The sequence below is a fragment of the Suricata suricatta genome, chromosome 3 (assembly GCF_006229205.1).
Source record: "Suricata suricatta isolate VVHF042 chromosome 3, meerkat_22Aug2017_6uvM2_HiC, whole genome shotgun sequence".
Classification (NCBI taxonomy): Eukaryota; Metazoa; Chordata; class Mammalia; order Carnivora; family Herpestidae; genus Suricata; species Suricata suricatta.
Genome location: NC_043702.1, coordinates 175,306,853 through 175,324,163, shown reverse-complemented (window position 1 = coordinate 175,324,163; position 17,311 = coordinate 175,306,853). Strand labels below are relative to the sequence as shown.

Below are 17,311 nucleotides of genomic sequence, written 5' to 3'. Positions count from 1 at the left end.
AAATAAACAAACATTAAAAAAATTATTAAGTTGCCCCTGGGTGGCTCAGTCAGTTGAGCCTCTGACTTTGGTTCAGGTCATAATCTCACAGTTTGTAGGTTCAAACCCCATGTTGGGCTCTCTGCTGTCAGCCCAGAGCCCGCTTCAGATCCTCTGTTCTTCTCTCTTTCTGCTCCTTCCCCACTTGTGCTCTTTCTCTCTCTCTCAAAACCAAAAACATTTTAAAAAGTAATGAAAAAAGAAAAAAGTCTTAAAAGCAACAAGACAAAAGAAGACAGTTACATACAAGAGAGACCATAAAGCTACCAGCAGACTGTTTCCAAGCCAGAAGGGAGTTGCATGATCAATGTGCTGAATGAGAAGGATCTGCAGCCATGAACACTCTGTCCGTCAGAATAGAAGCAGAGGGGCGCCTGGGTGGCTCAGTTGGTTAAGCCTCCGGCTTCGGCTCAGGACAGATCTCACATTCGTGGGTTTGAGCCCTGCGTCAGGCTCTGTGCTGACAGCTGGCTCGGAGCCTGGAGCCTGCTTCTGGTTTTGTCTCCTTCTCTCTCTGCCCCTCCCCCTCTCATGCTCTGTCTCTGTCTCCAAAAAAAAAAGAATAGAAGCAGAAATACAGAGTTACCCAGACAAACAAAAATTAAAGAAGTTCATGACCACTAAACCAGCACTATAAGAAATCTAAAGAGGACGCTATGAATAGTAAGGAAAGACCATTAGTGAGAGTATGTAAAGTAGAAAATACAAAAAAATACAAAAGAAGTAAAAATGAAGATTTCTGTAAAAATTCACTCAAGGAACTCACAAAATAAAACAATGTAAAATATGACAACATACACCTAAAGAATGGGCTTAAAGTTAAACAACCATCAACTTAACATGCAGAGGAAGTTATATACAAACCTAAAGGTAACCACACATCAAAACCACTAGTCAGCAAATGATGCAAGGAAAGAAATCCAAATACATCACTAAAGAAAACCAGCAAATGATGAAAGAGGGAAAGACAAGGATCAGAGAAAATCTTCAGAATCACAAAATAAGTAACAAAATGGCAATAAATACATACCTACCAATAATGACTTTGAATGTAAATGCACTAAATGTTTCACACTGAGTAGACAAAGTATTATAGACAAAAGAAACTATATTTGTTTATAACAATGAAAATAAATAAATGGAAATGAAACTTAAGGGGCAAAAAGGAAGAATGCATTTTCTAGAAACTGAAAGTTCAGTGTGGCTGAAACATAACAGAAAGAGGGGTAGAGAGAGTGGGAGATACAGAATCTGAAGCAGGCTCCAGGCTCCAAGCTGTCAGCACAGAGCCTGATGCAGGGCTGGAACTCATGAACCGTGCGATCATGACCTGAGCCGAAGCCGGACGCAGCACCGCCTGAGCCCCCTGGGCGCCGCTGCACAGGCTTAGGAAGCGGAGTACGAACTAACAGTGAATGGTGGGAAGCAGCAGAATTTCAAGCGTCTAAATGGTGCAGCCCCCATCTACCCCAGCTGATCACTGTCAGATTCTCTTTCTCTCTTTTTTTTTGAGAGTGCAAGAGGGGTAGGGCAGAGATGACGGGACCCAGAGTCTGAAGTGGATTCTGTGCTAACAGCAGAGAGCCCAATGCGGGGCTTGAACTCACAGACATTGAGATCACGACCTGAGCTGAAGTCGGATCCTCAACCAACTAAGCCATCCAGGTTCTCCTCTCAGATTATCATATAACCTAGAGAAGCAGAAATCCCGGATTTTGTTTAAATTAAGAGGCTCCTGGGAGGCTCAGTCGGTTAAGCGTCTGACTTTGGCTCAGGTCATGATCTCACAGTCCATGAGTTCAACCCCCACACTGGGTTCTGTGCCGACAGCTCAGAGCCTGGAGCCTGCTTCAGATTCTATATCTCCCTCTCCCTCTGCCCATCCCCGGCTCACACTTTGTCTCTCTCTCAAAACTACATAAACATTAAAAATATTTTTTTAAAGTAAAGGTATCATCAAATCAGAAAAATAAGTTAAAAAACAAAATTTCTCAAACAGAAGCATTCGGGGCACCTTAGTCAGTTGAGCATCCAATGCTCAGGGTATGATCCTAGAGTCAAGGGATTGAGCCCCATGTTGGGCTCTGTGCTGAGCCTGGATCCTGCTGAGGATCCTCTCTTTCTCCCTCTTCCCCCATGCTGTTCATGCTTTTACTCTCTCTAAAATAAGTAGATTAGGGGCGCCTGGGTGGCTCAGTTGGTTAAGCCTCTGACTTCAGCTCAGGTCAGATCTCACGTTCATGGGTTCGAGCCCCGCGTCAGGCTCTGTGCTGACAGCTAGCTCAGAGCCTGGAGCCTGCTTCCGGATCTATGTCTCCTTCTCTCTCTGCCCCTCACCCTCTTGTGCTCTGTCGTCTCTGTATCAAAAATAAATAAAACATTAAAAAATATTTAAAAAATAAAATAAAATAAGTAGACAAATAAATGAGAGGTAAAAAATAAAGAGTTTGCACGCCAAAATAAAAAGACCACAAACCAAGATGTCTGCAGGCCACCCTTTTGTGATCCCTGTCAAGGAAGGTCCTATAAAACCACATGAAGGAGTTTAAACTTTACCTTAAAATCAATGGGATGCCACCAAAGGAACTTAAACAGTAAACACATAATTTCTGTAGTGTTTAGAATATGATTCCACCTAGCGGTGATACCCGACATAGGAATACCCATTAAGAACTGCTGTGACCAGGGTGCCTGGGCAGCTCCATTGGGTAAGTGTCCAACTCTGTCTCCGGTCATGATCTCATGATTTTTGAGTTCAAGTCCCGTATCAGGCTCTCTGCTGTCAGCAAAGAGCCTGCTTCAGATCCTCCGATCCCTCCTCTCCCTGCCCCTCCCCTACTTGCAAACAGGTGAAAGCGCGCTCTCTCTCAAAAATGAACATTAAAAAAAGTTAAAAAAAAAAAAAAAAGGATGCTTGGGTGACTCAGTCAGTTGAGCTCAGAGCCTGGAGTCTGCTTTGGATTCTGTGTCTCCCTCCCTCTCTGCCCCTCCCCTTCTTGTATTCTCTCTCTCTCTCAATAAACATTAAAAAAAATGTGAGGGGCTCCTGGCGGGCTCAGTTGGTAGAGTATTCAACTCTTATCCCAGGATCATGATTTTACGCTCCACATTTGGTGCAGAGTTTGCAAAAGGAAGGAAGAAAGAAAAAAACAAAACTGCTATGAAAGGCTAGATGAAAATTCCCACGGGAATAGTAAGAAAAGGGCTGGGAGGCACTCACTGCCACTGAACGGTGGCAGGAGAGGGTAAGGAAGAGTCAAGGGCCACTCTTGGGATTCTGTTTTTTTTTTTTAATTTTTTTTAATGTCTTTTATTTATTTTTGAGAGACAGAGAGAGACAGCGCAAGCAGGGGAGGGTCAGAGAGAGAGGGAGACACAGAATCCGAAGCAGGCTCCAGGCTCCAAGCTAGCTATCAGCACAGAGCCCGACGCGGGGCTTGAACCCACAAACTGTGAGATCATGATCCGAGCCGAAGCCGCCCGCTTAACCGACTGAGCCACCCAGGTGCCCCTTGGGATTCTGTCTTAAATAACCAGATGAAAGGATCTGTGGAGAAAAAGTAGATTTGGGAGATGGAGATAAATTTGGCAGGCTGTTAAAAATGAGAAACTTAAAAATATAAAATCTGGCGTTATATCCTATAAAAATTAACCAAAAGAAAAAAAATGTACAAAGAAATTCAGTTATGGCATTTACAAGAACCAAAAACGGAAATAATGCAAAAAGTTCAATGTTGGTGGCATGGTCAAATAAATTGACATATTAATCATCTGGGTTTTCAGAATAGATTCTATGTAGGCCTGACAACACAAGGAAATGTGCATATGAATATTTATTTTATTCTATTTTATTTTATATCTTTATTTTATTTTAAGTAAGCTTCATGCCCAGTGAAGAGCCCAGTGTACGGCTTAAACTCATGACCTTGAGATCAAGACCTGAACGGGGCACCTGGGTGGCTCAGTCGGCTTGAGTGTCCGACTTCGGTTCAGGTCATGATCTCACAATTCGTGAGTTCGAGCCCCATGTCAGGCTCTGTGCTGACAGCTCGGAGCCTGGAGCCTCCTTTAGATTCTGTGTCTCCCTCTCTCTCTGCCCCTCCCCAGCTCACACTTGCACACGTGCACACTCTGTCAAAAATAAAATTTTTAAAAAGGCTTAAAAAAAAAAGGCCTTAGCTGAGATCATAAGTTAGATGCTTAACTGAATGAGCAACTCAGGCACCCCCAAATAATTTTTTAAAGGAATCTCAAATGGTGTACGTGTATACAATGATCTGAAATACAGACATGAGAAATAACAAAAATTGCAACAAGAAATCTGTACAGGAATAAGCTACCAAGTATATGGTTTACTGGCTTCTATTCCATTTTTATTGAAAGATAAAGATGGAACACGCCATGTACCTGCTTGTAAGTCCACAAGGCTGCCAGGCCTCATCAGTGTTCTCGGGATTTAAAAATTAGCCTTTCAATTCCCACCTGGTAGGGGCACCTGGGTGGCTTAGTTAGTTAAGCATCTGACTCTTGATTTCGGCTCAGGTCATGATCTCACAGTTCATGAGTTTGAGTCCCACGTCAGGCTCTGAGCTGACAGCATGAAGTCTGCTTAGGATTCTCTCTCTCCCTCTCTCTCTGCACTTCCCTTGCTCTCTCTCTCTCTCTCAAAGAGTAAATAAGCTAATAAAAAGGTTTTAAATAAATGAAAATCCCTAAGTTCCTACCTGGTGAATGACAGAGGTCAGGGACGCATTTATCACTACGACGCCACCCTTCAGAGCTCTCAGTACGTGGTAAGACCCATTCGCCGTCGTGAGCTGCTCCTCGAAGTACTCGTCCAGGAACTGGCACGTGATCCTGAGGTTCTGGAAATTAGCCCAAGAGCAACATAAAATGTGAGATGTTTTTTCACTAAAGCCAGCTAAACCCCAAAGCACTAAAAAAAGGGGTGGCTACACAGTCCAGGGTTAAATAAAACCAGTACCTTTGCGCTCATCATGGAAAATCTAAGTTGGAAAGATGTAATATTTAAATGATACTAGTTTTTTTTTCAATTTTTTAAATGTTTTATTTATTTTTGATACAGAAGAGACAGAGAGAGCATGAGAGGGGGAGGGGCAGAGAGAGAAGGAGACACAGAACTGGAAGCAGGCTCCAGGCTCCGAGTCAGCTGTCAGCACAGAGCCTGACACGGGGCTCGAACCCACGAACGTGAGATCTGACCTGAGCCGAAGTCGGAGGCTTAACCGACTGAGCCACCCAGGCGCCCCTAAATGATACTAGTTTTTGAAAGGTCCATTAATGACAAGTGATCAGAAATAAAAAGAGTCAAACTTTATGTAAACTTGGGTTTAATTTTTGCCATTCCATATGCTGACAGTTTGCAGGGAAAAAACAAAAGGACGCTACAACGCGGTGCAGCACTGCTGCCTGCGGGGCCACTGACCCCGCCTGCTGGGGTGGCCAGCCCAAGGGACTCATGCACGAGACCCTCGTCACCTCTCCTCTAGGATTCTCACTGAACTATATATTTTACTTCTAGTTTATCATTTCTCAAGGACAGAACTATTCACTAACAATCATAAAGTAGTAACTTTAAAAGTAAAATCTGGAAGCAAAAGAAAAAACCCTTCCTAGCCAGAAAGACAGCCCACTCAAGAAGTTACCCACACAAGGGGCTAGAAAAATATAAAAAAGACACTCACATCTGAAACATAGACCTTTGTGCTGCTTTTATCAAACACTTCTACTGTGACAACATACACCTGCCCCACCTCTAGACTCCACCGGTCTCCAGGTCGGACTGTGAAATCTAGACACAAATCAAGAAACAAAAATATCAGAAAAGGCCAACATTTTTCTATAATGAATTAAAAAGCGCAAACTTATAAAAACCATTCAATGTTCAAAACTTGGTAATAGATGGAGATGCTTTCCAAGGTTGACTTTCTGGTTCCCTCCATCAATGTGTATAATAATTTGGGGTTCTAAAGGTCCTGGCTTCACACCATTCAACTCGGGTATGAAGTAGCACTGTCACTTATAACTGTATACAAAACCAACCACAATTTTGCTCATTCCTAATGTGTCAGGCAAGATTTCAGCTTCAAGTCAGGTTAGATCGATGCGACCTAAGGACATTAGTATTCTTTTTTTTGTGTGTGTATAAAGTCTCTTTTCCTAACCCAATATTGTATGACATGGATCTTCATTTTCTCACAACCTGTTTTTTTTTTAATGTTTATTTATTTTTGAGAGAGAGAGAGAGACGGATCACGAGCAGGGAACGGGCAGAGAGAGAGGGAGACAGAATCTGAAGCAGGCTCCAGGCTCTGAGCTGTCAGCACAGAGCCTGATGCGGGGCTCGAACTCACAAACTGTGAGAGCAGGACCTGAGCCAAAATCAGATGCTTAACTGACTGAGCCACCCAGGCACCCCTCACAATCTGTTTCACTCCTGCAGACAGGATGCAACCATAAAAGTGCAAGAAAACATGTCAAAGGCAGGTTAAATGTGCAGGTTAAAGAAGTACTCCAGGGGCTCCTGGGGGGCTCAGCTGGTTGAGCATCTGACTGGATTTCGGCTCAGGTCATCACCTCAGGGTCACGGGACTGAGCCCTGCATAGAGCTCACGCTGAGCGTGGGGCCTGCGTGAAATCCTCTCTCTCTTCCTCTGCTCCTCCCACACATGCACATGCTCTCTCTCTCAAATAAAAAAAATATATAAAAGCACTCTGGTTTCTAATGCACCCTTTCTAGTGAAATAGTTTAAGCTATTCATTTTTCTTAAGATTATTATCTAAAAATACCTAAAAATCCAGGCTCTACAACATATATGGTGCAATTTGGGAGTCCAGACACGGATCTCATATGGACGTCTTAATTTTTGCTTAAGGAAATCATATGAACCAGAGTTGGGTGAAAAGAGCAATGTAAGCTACCGAAGAAAAAATAAACGCACAAACAGAAACAAACAAAAATTCTATCTTTTATTATATGTTAGAAAGCAAAAACTTAAATGTGTACGCTTCTGAGAAAAGTCTGAGGGATGCAGTCATCACAGGAATCAAGTATTCTTGAATTTCAAATTTAAAGAAAATGGAATGATAAGAAAAAAGATCATGGTCCGTACTTTTAATATTCATTTAGTTGCCATGGTGCCAGGGTGGCTCAGTTGGTTGAGCATCTGGCTACTGATTTCAGCTCAGGTCCTGATCTCACTGTTCATGAATTTAAGCCCCAAGTTGGGCTCTGTGCTGAGAGCAGACAGTCTGCTTGGGATTCTCTCTCCCTCTCTCTCTGCCCCTCCCCTGCTTGTGCTCCCTCCCCCAAAATAAATATTTAAAAAAGTAAAAAAGTAAAAATTACTCTCAACTCAATTTAACAAATATTAATTAAGCATCTACTGCAGAAAATACCATATCATTTTTCTCAATTATTCATATGGAAATAGGAAAGAACAAATTAAATAAATTCACACAAGTTTCTTCAAGCTGTTTTCCCCAATCTCCTAATTATACTTTTAACTGAGGTGGGCAATAAGCACTGAAATCAACAGATCCCAAGTTCCAACTATTCTTTTCTCTACCTACCCTTTGTGAGAAATCATGACAATAATAATTTAGAGTTCTTTGTTCAAAATAAAACCTATACAAAGTAAGTATAATTTTACCAAATTACTTTATCAAGGCACATGTCTCGCAAGCTCAGGGTAACAGATTAGCAGCTAAAACTTGAAAAGGATACTTTTATAGACAAAGACAAGATCGGTGCGGCCCAGCTGGGCGGCAGTCACTGTGGCTGTTTTCTCGTCCAGTAAGGCCACTTTCCCAGGAAGAGACCCGTTATCTGCAACTCTGTGCTCTTGCAGTTCCAGTACATAGTGCTCCAGGGGGAACCCCAGCTCTATAAGACACGAAGGGTACATAACGCACTGAGAGGAGCCTCAGTAAGACACAGTATCCTGGGTTGGAAGACGAAAACTAGGGGGCGCCCGGGGGCTCAGTCGGTTGAGCATCCGGCTTCGGCTCAGGTCATGATCTCACGGTTCATGGGTTCGAGCCCTGTGTCGGGTTCTGTGCTGACGGCTAGCTCAGAGCCTGGGCTTGTCTTTAGATTCTGTCCCCCTCTTTCTCTGCCCCTCCCCTGCTTTCACTGTCTCAAAAATAAATAAAACATTTAAAATTAAAAAAAAAATTTTTAAAGGAGAGGAAAATCAGGAAGCAGGCCGAAATAAGGGTATGATCTGCTCTAATTTCCTTCTCACTATGATGAATTTGAACACTTAGCCATTTGGGGGGAGAATACTGTATGAGTAAATGGTTGATACTGCTTGCATTCTTAAAAACCAGTGAACGGAAAGTAGCAGGGAGGATCCCCACTAAGTAAGGAAAGGACTAATGCTAATGGGTCCGACCAATACTTTGTGAACTGAATAGGACGTCTGGGATCAATAGAGCACTGAGTTTTCAGTTAATGAACTGAGCTTTTCAAGAAACAACTTTTGTAGGGCGCCTGGGGGGCTCAGTCGGTTAAGCATCTCACTTTGGCTCAGGTCAGGATCTCACGGTTCGTGGGTTCGAGCCCCACGTCAGCTCTGTGCTGACAGCTCAGGATCTCACAGTCTGTGAGTCTGAGCTCCACTCAGGTCTACGCTGACAGCTCCGAGCCTGGAGCCTGCTTCAGATTCTGTGTCTCCCTCTCTCTCCGCCCCTCCCCTATTCACACACACACTCTCTCTCTCTCTCAAAAATAAACACTAAAAAAAAAAACTTTTGCAAAAATCACTCAAGTCCATTCTTGTAATGTTTCCTCACTTGCCCTATAAAAACTAATAACAAGGGCGCCTGGGTGGCTCAGTAGGTTAAGCATCCCATTTCAGCTCAGGTCATGATCTCATGGTTTTTGAGTTCAAACCCCATAGTGGGCTCTGTGCTGACAGTGTGGAGCCTGCTTGGGATTCTCTATCTCCCTCTCTCTGTCCCTCCCCTGCTTGCACTCTCACTCTCAAAATAAATATATAAACTTAAAAACAAAAACAAAAGCTAATAACAGAATTCAGAACTCTATAGGCACTGACACTAAGAAGCATTAGCCTGTTCAAGATTTGGGGACCATCTTTGTCCAATATTATCTCAGGTAAAGCACGTAAGGAATACTTCATCACAAATCCACAAACACAAAGTATTACATAAGGTGGAGCTGCTTCTCCTACTGTCAGGAGAAGAACTGGGAAATGTTAAGTCTCAGGAAAAGATAAATCACCTTACCTGTCATTCTTCCCCGCACCATTTTTGCAACTCGGTATTTAATATATGCTCCTACTAACAGATAAATATCATTGGATGGTATAAGAATTATATTCTCCAAAACTAGCAGACGTATCAATGGTGCTGCCACGTTCTAAAAGAGGAAGAAATGAAAACAGGTTCCACTGGGAAAATCATGAAGATCATCTTCCTTGTTAAAAATTTACTTCTTACATATTTCTTTTAAAATACCTTATAGAGGGGCACCTGGGAGGCTCAGCTGGTTGAGCATCCACTTTGGCTCAGGTCATGATCTCACAGTTCATGGGTTCGAGCCCCACATCAGGCTCTGTGCTGACAGCTCAGAGCCTAGAGCCTGCTTCAGATTCTGTGTCTCCCCCTCTCTCTGTCCCTTCCCTGCTTGTGCTCCATCTCTCTCTTTTTCTCTCAATAAATAAATAAATAATCATGTTAAAAAAAATATCTTACAGAAATTTAAAAACGCTCTCTTGGGGTGCCTGAGTGGCACAGTTGGTTAAGTGTCTGACTCTTGGTTTCAGCTCAGGTCATGATCTCATGGTTTGTGAGTCTGAGCTCTGCATCAGGCTCTGTTCTGACACTGTGGAGCCTGCTTGGGATTCTCTGTCCCCCTCTCTTTCTCTGCCCCTCCCCCACTCACACTTTCTCTCAAAATAAAGAAATAAACTTAAAAGAAAATTTAAAAAATAGAAAGAAAGAAAAAGAGTCAGACAATCCAACTGAGTGAGCCACCCAGGCATCCCAATGACTTTTCAATTCAATGACCAACTACTGACCCAAATAATATCAGGTTAGAGGGCTTCCACTATAGACAAATATAAGAAACAATTATTTGCAGGGCCGCTTGGATGGCTCAGTCAGTTAAGTGTCCTACTTTTGATTTCAGCTCTGGTCATGATCTCATGGCTTTGTGGGATTGAGCCTCTCATCAACTCTGCACTGACAGTGTGGAGCCTGCTTGGGATTCTCTCTATATCTACCCCTCTCAAGCTGGTGCTCTCTCTCTCTCTCTCTCTCTCTCTCTCTCTCTCTCTCTCAAAAATAAACATTAAAAAAGAAAAGAAAATTCTATTCCATGGGCAAGGTTCTTCAAGCTAAGTTTATGGCACAAACTTTTTACCTTATAGAATGGTTCATAAATTCGAACTTTTACAACAGCAGCACCAGTTCTGAGCCCAGACACCAAAATCCTATCTCCTTGTTTCTCTTCTTTTTCCATCTGAGCTATATACACTGGGGGAGAATACTCTGCCTCAGAGTATTTCAGAATCCTGAAGAGATAAAATAAAGTTTGTTTCTAGTGTAATCAAATAATAAGTCATCTTCCAAAAGGCCCTAAGAGACTTTGAACAGTCGCTTCAAAGTACATACAGTGTAAAAACATTTCAAATTTTGCTTTCCATAGGATTAGATAGAACAAAAGTATTTAATGTGCCTCTGGTAAACACTGTTGTGGGACTAAAACTTGGGACTGAGAGCTTGATCTTAGCACTAAAGACACAATGTCATACTGTCGCACACTCACTGTATTTTGGCTGGCGCAGCGCATGCCCAACGAAACTGCCAGAAGACACCCCTGGTTCAAACAACTATGCAGTCTGAGCTCACAGATTCCTCTGCAGCGGTTCCAATGAAATGACGACAGAAGTGCCCACGCCCACACCTGCGTCATTCTAGCAAAGAAATCCCCCCCCCACCCCCGGCACATGTGTCTATTCCAGAACAGCCCAGACAACCGGGTTGTCAAAGCCTGTACAAGTGGCTGCTGCTCAGTGTGCCACCCAAAGGCAAACGTCTTTAAAGTCAGGTGGATTATATTTGGTTTCAAAGTTACCTAATTTTGCTAGACAATTCTTCTCTTGCTGATTCTTTATCCTGGGCAACGCTCCACTCAAACATCATCCCTGCCAAACTACTAAAAGTATTTCCTGTAGAGCAAGCCAAAAGCAGACAACACAGAATCACATATTCAAAAATATTCAGGTATCTTTAACAAGAAAGAGAAATCTAACCTTAAAATTCATTTTAGGCCTCTTTCATTAACAAACAGAAGCAGTATGATTAACGAATTAAAACACACATACCAGGAAGATCCCTACACAAACAAACGTGTTGTTGCTACATTCTGAATGTAGAAAGGACTCAAGCTGATTAACTCTGGCTGACAAAGTTATGCCCCTTCTCTGTTCCTTTCTACACACAGGCCACCTTACAGCCTACATCACAGTTGACAGGCACCCCCAAACCCCAGGCCCTCCAACAAAAAGCTTTATAAAAACTAGATTCCAGAATATTTCTAATACATTCATTTTTCAGATTTAAAAAATTACGCTTACAAAAAGCACAGAAATAGGGGCGTGAGGGCGGCTCCGCCAGGTAAGCGTCTGACTCCTGATTTTGGCTCAGATTATGATCTCACAATCCTGGGATCAAGCCTTGTGTTGGCTTCTCAGGATTCTCGCTCTCCTCTTTCTGCCTCTCCCCACTCATGCTCTGTTTGTCTCTCTCTCTCAAAATAAACATATAAATATTTTTAAAGTTTAAAATTAAACGAAAGCTTAAAAAGTTTAAAGTTTTAAATTTAAATGTTTTAAATACCATATAACACATTAGTATAATATAGTAAAAGCCATATAAAATCCGTTTTAAAAAAGATAAAATTATAAGACTTTTTCATAGGTTTACACATAATTCCCCTGGCCTACAGAAAGTACACTAACCACAACAGAGCTAGTAATAAATTCCAAAAAATATGTATTCTTAATGGCTGATCTAGGCACCACCAGCAGAAGCTCAGTGGCAGAATCTGGATTGTTAATAAAACTTCTGAAATAACCAGTAATTAAACAAGGAGAAAAATTTTATGAAAATATGTAGCAAATACATTGAACCACACTCATGTGCATGACCTCCATATAAAAAAAAATGCGATTTCTAATCTCTCTCAAGTTGCTTTTTCCCAAGTGCCAAGCACAAGGAAGTATTACTTCATTTTAGGTAATTTTCCTGAATCCTCTCAAGTCCTTTACCTTCAGCATCCAATGCCCTCACCATCAGTTCCAGCGGTGAATCATCTACATAGAGCTCCCGGGTTCGAGATATAATTTCAATGCTGTGAATCACATCAACCTTAACATCGCAGCGCAGTTCATGGTCAGTCACTACAATGAACCCAAAAACTGAGAATTTAATTCAACAGATCATGAATCTACTAAATATCTCAAACATTCAAAGGTTTATTCTACAGTATAAAAAAGAAAGGCTGTAACAGTTGCTTTCAACCTGTGGAAGAAAAGAACACAATGACAAAATGCCACGGTTTATAAGGACAATAAACCAACAAAGGTTCTCAAACACAGATCTATCATGAGGCTTCCATTCAGCCATGGAAAAATGAGAAAAGTCAGAATTTTAACACAGAGGGCGATGAAATTACACATGTCCACTTTAAAGGAACACACCTTAGGGGCACTTGGCAGGCCCAGTCACAGCAGCATGTGACTCTTGACCCTGGGGTTGTGAGTTTGAGCCCCAAGTTGGGTGTAAGAAATTACTTAAAAATAAGATCTTAAAAATTAAAATAAAGGAATATACTTTTATTATTATATTCTATCTGAGCTTTGAAGTATTAAAATTTTAATGAAATCATGGTAATAGATTTTTTTTAATGTATTTATTTAGGAAAGTAAAAGACGACCACCATATGTCCTGCCGGTAAGTTTCTCTAATTTTTCTTCCTGGACTATGAGGTTAAAAATCCTGGAAACAATGTATTAGACCCAACCAGAGTTCCAGTCAATACAGTTATAATGGATGGAATTCAGAAACACAAATAGAAACAGTACAGAATGAATTGAGGAGGAAATAAAAATTATTTTGTACTATCTTTCACCAATATTCCCACCTCTCATTTTTACCACGTGTTAGAGACTGCCTACATAGCTCCCTCATTCTGCTGTTTTAACTAACTACACAGTTTTAGTTTCAGCTTCATCTACAAGAAACAAAAAGCAAAGTAACTACCACTGCAATACCCAAAATTACTAGTGGACATCAGGGGTAAACTCTGTCCCTATTGTGGATCTGCTTTTATGAAATGTTTATATTAATGGAAAATGTTACTTAGATAATACAGGCAAGTGCCCTTCAAGAAAGGCCCCCGAGTATCAAAATATGCTACTTCAGGCAAAGCTGGCCTTCCTTCCATAAGAAATACAAAACTGATCTAATCATCCTGAGACTATTTTATGTTTACACTGGAATTCAATAAATAAGTACACACACTGTAGATACTGAGTGGCAGGTTTCTCACCAGTACAGAAAGAAAGTACGTGGTGGTACAGGATTAGAACCAAAGTTATCAATACCTCATGTCTGTATTCCTATATATGCAGATAAATGGAAACAAGTAAACGCAGATATACGTATACACATGGATTCGTGTATACACATATATTTCCTAGCACCGCCCACCGAGAGGGCTTAGAAACCGTGACACTACGCGGGGCGCCTGGGGAGCTCAGTCGGTTCAGCATCCGACCTCGGCTCAGGTCACGGTTCGTGGGTTCCAGCCTCACAATGGGCTCTGTGCTGACAGCTCGGAGCTGGGAAAACTAATTCAAAAGACACTTAACTTTGGAATATTTACAAGTCAGATGAAATTAAGCTGAGAGCCAAATTTGACACTTCCTAGCAATTGTGTAAATGAAACTTTTCATATCAGAACAAATTCACATAGTTAAGAGTAGTAACATTAAAAATTGCTTACTGAGGGGCGCCTGGGTGGCTCAGTTGGTTAAGTGTCTGACTTCGGCTCAGGTCGTGATCTCACGGTTTGGGAATTCAAGCCCCGCACTGGGGTCTGCCTTGGTGATGCGGAGCCCGCTTGCTGTTCTCACTCTCCCTCTCTCTGCCCCTTCCCCACTTGCGTGCACTCTCTCTCTCTCAAAGTAAATAAGTAACCTTTAAAAAAAATTGCTTATGTGACCAAAACAATTCTTTTCTGACCTTGGTACTCCTCTCTATCCACTGGGGCTGCCTGCATGACATGGTCCTCACAGAGCCTCACCTTTGAGGATCCTCATGCCATTTTTCACTGATTCAAAGACACTTATTTATTTTCTAACATCTCTGAAATTGAGATTTTTATCTTATACTTGATGACATCTTACAAGTGCCATCAGCCAGGCAGCGGTCACAACATAGTTGTCATTGATTTCCTATGCAAAAGCATTAAAAGTGTTGATCAAAACTTGTAGAATGGGTATTAGTAGGAAGAAAATCTGGTGCCAAGAGAGGCCCACTCTTTAAACCCCTGGGAGTGAAATGGTTAAGGAGACAGGGTAAGAAAGGTGGTAACTCAGATGTACTGGAGACAAAAAAGAAAAAAAGGTCAGTTCCATATAATGGCAAAGCTAACTTAAGAAGCCAATATTATATAGCTTTTAAGTGTTGTGCGGTTTTTTAAAGTTTTATTTAAGTAATCTCTATCCCCAACGTGGGCTTGAACTCACATCTGCAACACCAAGAGTCACAGGCTCTGGGGGCGCCTGGCTGGTTCAGGTGGTGGAGCATGAGACTCTTGATCTCAGGGTCATGAGTTCTAGTCTCATTTTGGGTAGAGAGATTGCTTAAAAATAAAATCTTAAAAAAAAAAAAAAAAAGAGCCACAAGCTCTTCCAACTGAGCCAGCCAGACACCCCAGCTTTTAGGTGTTACTGTTTTTAATTGAGCCTTTCAAGAAATACTGCAGCCCCAGCAGACCTCATGGCACAGAGGATGACGCCGTGGGGACAAAACAGAAATTGAGGATTCCCAGTCAAAAAGTGCTACATATGAGGCAGAAATGATAAAGTGGTCTTAGATACAGCTCAACCAGGGTGGCTAGGTCTGTTGAGCATCCGACTTGGGCTCAGGTCGTATCTCAAGACTCATGCTCACTGTCAGCCTGTCAGTGAGGAACCTGCATCTGACCCTCTGTTTCCCTCTCTCTGCCCCTCCCCTGCTTGCACTCTCTCAAAAATAAATAAAACATTTTTAAAAATCTATAAAAAAAGAAAATATCTTAACCAGTCTATTTTATTTATATTTTCCTTTTTATGAGTCATAATAATGATACATAATAAAAATAACCATCTAATTATGTCAAAGTTCTTCTGCAGGCATAAAGTAGAAATTGCAAGTGAAGAAAAGCATAGTTCAGTTGGCAATGTTTTTCTTACTGAAACATTAAAAAAAAACACACACACAGATTTCAGGGCACCTGGATGGTTCAGTCAGCTGAGTGTCTGACTTCGGCTCAGGTCATGATCTTACGCTTTGTCAGTTTGAGCCCTGTGTCAGGCTCTGTGCTGACAGCTCAGAGTCTGGCACCTGCTTCAGATTCTGTGTCTTCCTCTCTCTCTGCCCTGCCCTGCTCATGGACCTCTCTCTCTCTCAAAAATAAATAAACAATAAAAAAAACCCACAGCTTTCTAATACACAGCATCTTGAATCATACATAATATGATATACCAAACAACTTGAACTGTATACTAACACAGTACAAACATACTACTTATCAAAATATTTTAGTAACTAACAGATACTTCTGGCCTATCAATATAGCAATGAAGTGCCAGAAACTCTAGGATGCAAAAAGCCTTGCTTTGATTTGGGGTACAAATGGCACTTCTTGAGCTGCTCTGGTCTAAAATAGACTGGTGCAGTGTCTCCCAAACTTCAGTGTGCAGGAGAATCACTGGAGAGCTTGTTAATTCCCTGGGTTCACTCCTGAGATTCTAATTCAGATCTGAGATAGGGTCTGAGGATTTACATCTCTTTTCTTTTTTTTTTTTTTTTAAGATTTTATTCTTTTTTTTTTAATTAAAAAAAAATTTTAATGCTTTTATTTTTGAGAGCCAGAGCAAGCAGGGGAGGTCAGAGAGAGAGGGAGACACAGAATCTGAAGCAGCTCTAGGCTCTGAGCTGTCAGCACAGAGCCCGATGAGGAGCTCGAACCCACGAACTGTGCGATCATGACCTGAGTTGAAGCCAGACGCTTAACCGACTGAGCCCCCCAGGTGCCCCTTTTAAGTGTTTTTTAATGTTTACTTATTTTTGAGAGAGACACACACAGAGTGTGAGCGGGGGCGGGTCACAGAAAGAGGGAAACACAGACTCAGAAGCAGGCTCCAGGCTCTGAGCTGTCAGCACAGAGCCCAACACAGGGCACGAGATCATGGCCTGGGCTGAAGTCGGCTGCTTTACCAACTGAACCACCCAGGCGCCCCTGATTTTATTCTTTAAATTTTTTTTCAAGTTTATTCGTGGGGAGGGGGAGAGCGAGAGCGCACATCCAAGTGCAGGGGAGGGACAGAGAAAGAGAAAGAGAAAGAATCCCAAGCCGGTTCTGCGCTGTCAGACGTGGGGCTCAAACTCACGAACTGTGTGTTCATGACTGGAGCTGAAACCAAGAGTAGGGCACTTAACCGACTGAGCCACCCAGGCGTCCCAATTTTTTTTTAAAGATTTTATTCTTAAGTAATTTCTACATCCATTGTGGGGCTTGGACTTATAACCTAAGCTCAAGAGTCACATGCTCCACAGACTGAGCCAGCTGGGCACCCCAAGGATTTGCACGATTAACAAATTCCAGGCGATACTGACGATGCCGATGACACAGGCTCGAGACCACACTTGGAGAAGCACTTGCTTTTGTACTACCTTTTGCCTTATTCAAGACCCACCTCAGACCTTAGCACACCCAAGTGAGTTCCAATAATTTCTTCCTTTCTTTACTGATTCAAATAGTTAGTGTTTTCACTCTATATCGGGCACCATGCCAGGTACTAGACAGACTTATATGTATATAAATACATGTATATAAAGTCGCAGGATAGGGTGCCACAATTACGGTTTACACTGCAGAATGCTTTTTCCTACTTTATACTTAAAGCCAACACCATTTACATTAATCATGTATAAAAGATATCAGACTAGTCTA

At 41.9% G+C, this 17,311-nt stretch overlaps 1 protein-coding gene across 1 annotated transcript in view; it reads right to left on the bottom strand.

Annotated features, from left to right (window-relative positions):
* Positions 1-17,311, bottom strand: part of NUP210L (nucleoporin 210 like) — a 70,875-nt gene that overhangs the window by 52,442 nt on the left and 1,122 nt on the right. Inside the window, exons 3-10 of the mRNA XM_029933474.1 lie at positions 12,357-12,506; positions 11,162-11,255; positions 10,448-10,598; positions 9,310-9,442; positions 7,787-7,945; positions 6,850-6,918; positions 5,745-5,851; positions 4,764-4,904 (exon numbers count right to left, since the gene is read on the bottom strand). Coding sequence (XP_029789334.1) covers positions 4,764-4,904; positions 5,745-5,851; positions 6,850-6,918; positions 7,787-7,945; positions 9,310-9,442; positions 10,448-10,598; positions 11,162-11,255; positions 12,357-12,506 — 1,004 coding nt within the window. The remainder of the gene's footprint in view (positions 1-4,763; positions 4,905-5,744; positions 5,852-6,849; positions 6,919-7,786; positions 7,946-9,309; positions 9,443-10,447; positions 10,599-11,161; positions 11,256-12,356; positions 12,507-17,311) is intronic.